The following is a 1,633-nucleotide window of genomic DNA, read 5'->3' as shown; positions in this document are numbered from 1 at the left end:
TGCTTCTATATAGGACATACTATTCAGTAATTGTCTTTAAAAACACTCCGAAGAGCCATCATTGATAATCAGGTCTTGAGAAGAAGATCTTTGTGAATTCAAGAAAACAGGTTGTCACTCGTTCTTCCATTCCAAACTATTTTTAACCACAAATACTTCCACATTTGATATGACAAGAGGAATCAGCTGAGTTCTCAGTCCCACTGATTAAGGCACTTTCATTATTTTCATAGTAGCCTCATTCTGTATCCTTGGCTCTGTCTCTTTCTCTTTATTTCACCAATTTTGGCTTTGGTTTTATTTTTTTCAGTCAGAATTCCATGTAGTTCTGGCTGATCAAGAACTCACTGTGTTCCTGGATATAACCTTGAATTCCCTACCCTCCCGCTTTTACTTTACCTCAGCATGCTATGATGCAGTGGTGATTTTTTTTTCTTTTTTTTCTTTTTCGAGACAGGGTTTCTCTCTGGTTTTGGAGCCTGTTCTGGAACTAGTTGTAGACCAGGCTGGTCTCGAACTCACAGAGATCCGCCTGCCTCTGCCCTACCCTCCCGCTTTTACCTCCCAAATAGTGGGGTTACAAGCGTGTGCCGTCATGTCCAGCTTCAATCCTCTTTAACACAAGATTGGCTTTTTATAAGTACCCCTCCCTTTATCTTTAATTCTCAGGGTAGAATTTATCACTGATTCTCATTTCCCCATTTTTTTTAGCCATCCTGAAGTCATAAATAGAAAGAAATAAGAAACTTAGAAGCAGGTATTACATTCCAGGGGAAAATCCAGATGGTATATCAACATCAATTTTTTTTATGGTGAAAAAGTGTATATTTAGAATTAGCCGGCTGGGCTCAGTTTAGATGATTCCAATCTTGTTGGCAACATCCAGAGCATCATAATCAGGAGCCAGCTGAACATACGCCTTCTTCTCTCCGTCGGGCCTTATGAGGGTGTTGACTTTGGCCACATCGATATCATAGAGTTTCTTCACAGCCTGTTTGATCTGGTGCTTGTTGGCCTTGACATCCACAATGAACACAAGTGTGTTGTTGTCTTCTATCTTCTTCATGGCTGATTCGGTGGTCAGGGGGAATTTGATGATGGCATAGTGGTCAAGCTTGTTCCTCCTGGGAGCGCTCTTCCGGGGGTATTTAGGCTGCCTTCGTAGCCGCAGGGTCTTGAGACGCCGAAAGGTGGGCGATGTGCGGACCTTCTTCTTTTTGTGGCTGTGGACGCCTTTCAGCACTGCCCTCTTGGCTTTCAAGGCTTTCGCTTTAGCTTCGGCTTTGGGAGGGGCAGGAGCTTCCTTCTTCGCTTTCGGCGCCATCTTGACGAAAGGGTGCCTACTCTCATTCCATCAACATCAAATTTTATTTAGCTTCTCCTGGAAAAAAGCACTTTAAGAAAGAGATTTATAACATCTAATGTATGAAGAAGACATCTTATACAAAGTTTGTGTTTTTAAAGTTGCATATGGCAATAGACACTTCCATTATTCTAAGAAGCTGTTCGCAAATTAAATGGAAAGATTGGGTATCTATTTTTTAAAAAAACACGATAAAAAATACCACTGAGATGTCCAAAAATTAATTATTCAGAGAGATTAATTTTATTGTGTATTTGCTACTAATTATTT

The 1,633-nt window shown here is 40.6% G+C and overlaps 1 protein-coding gene across 1 annotated transcript; it reads right to left on the bottom strand.

Moving 5' to 3' along the window:
• Positions 1 to 853: 853 nt before the first annotated feature.
• On the bottom strand, positions 854 to 1,324 carry LOC121442804 (60S ribosomal protein L23a-like). The gene has a single exon (XM_041644418.1). It carries the CDS (start codon positions 1,322 to 1,324, stop codon positions 854 to 856), a length of 471 nt encoding a protein of 156 aa, XP_041500352.1.
• Between the last annotated feature and the right edge of the window lie 309 nt (positions 1,325 to 1,633).

The sequence above is a fragment of the Microtus oregoni genome, unplaced genomic scaffold (genome assembly GCF_018167655.1).
Source record: "Microtus oregoni isolate MIOR12 unplaced genomic scaffold, Mior012 000096F_ref0000112, whole genome shotgun sequence".
NCBI lineage: Eukaryota > Metazoa > Chordata > Mammalia > Rodentia > Cricetidae > Microtus > Microtus oregoni.
The sequence above is the reverse complement of the archived record's forward strand: the minus strand, read 5'-3'. Positions and strand labels throughout refer to the sequence as shown.

Bases quoted from the DNA above. Each gene is read 5' to 3' on its own strand.
- LOC121442804 (XM_041644418.1), bottom strand. From the start codon at position 1,324: ATGGCGCCGAAAGCGAAGAAGGAAGCTCCTGCCCCTCCCAAAGCCGAA.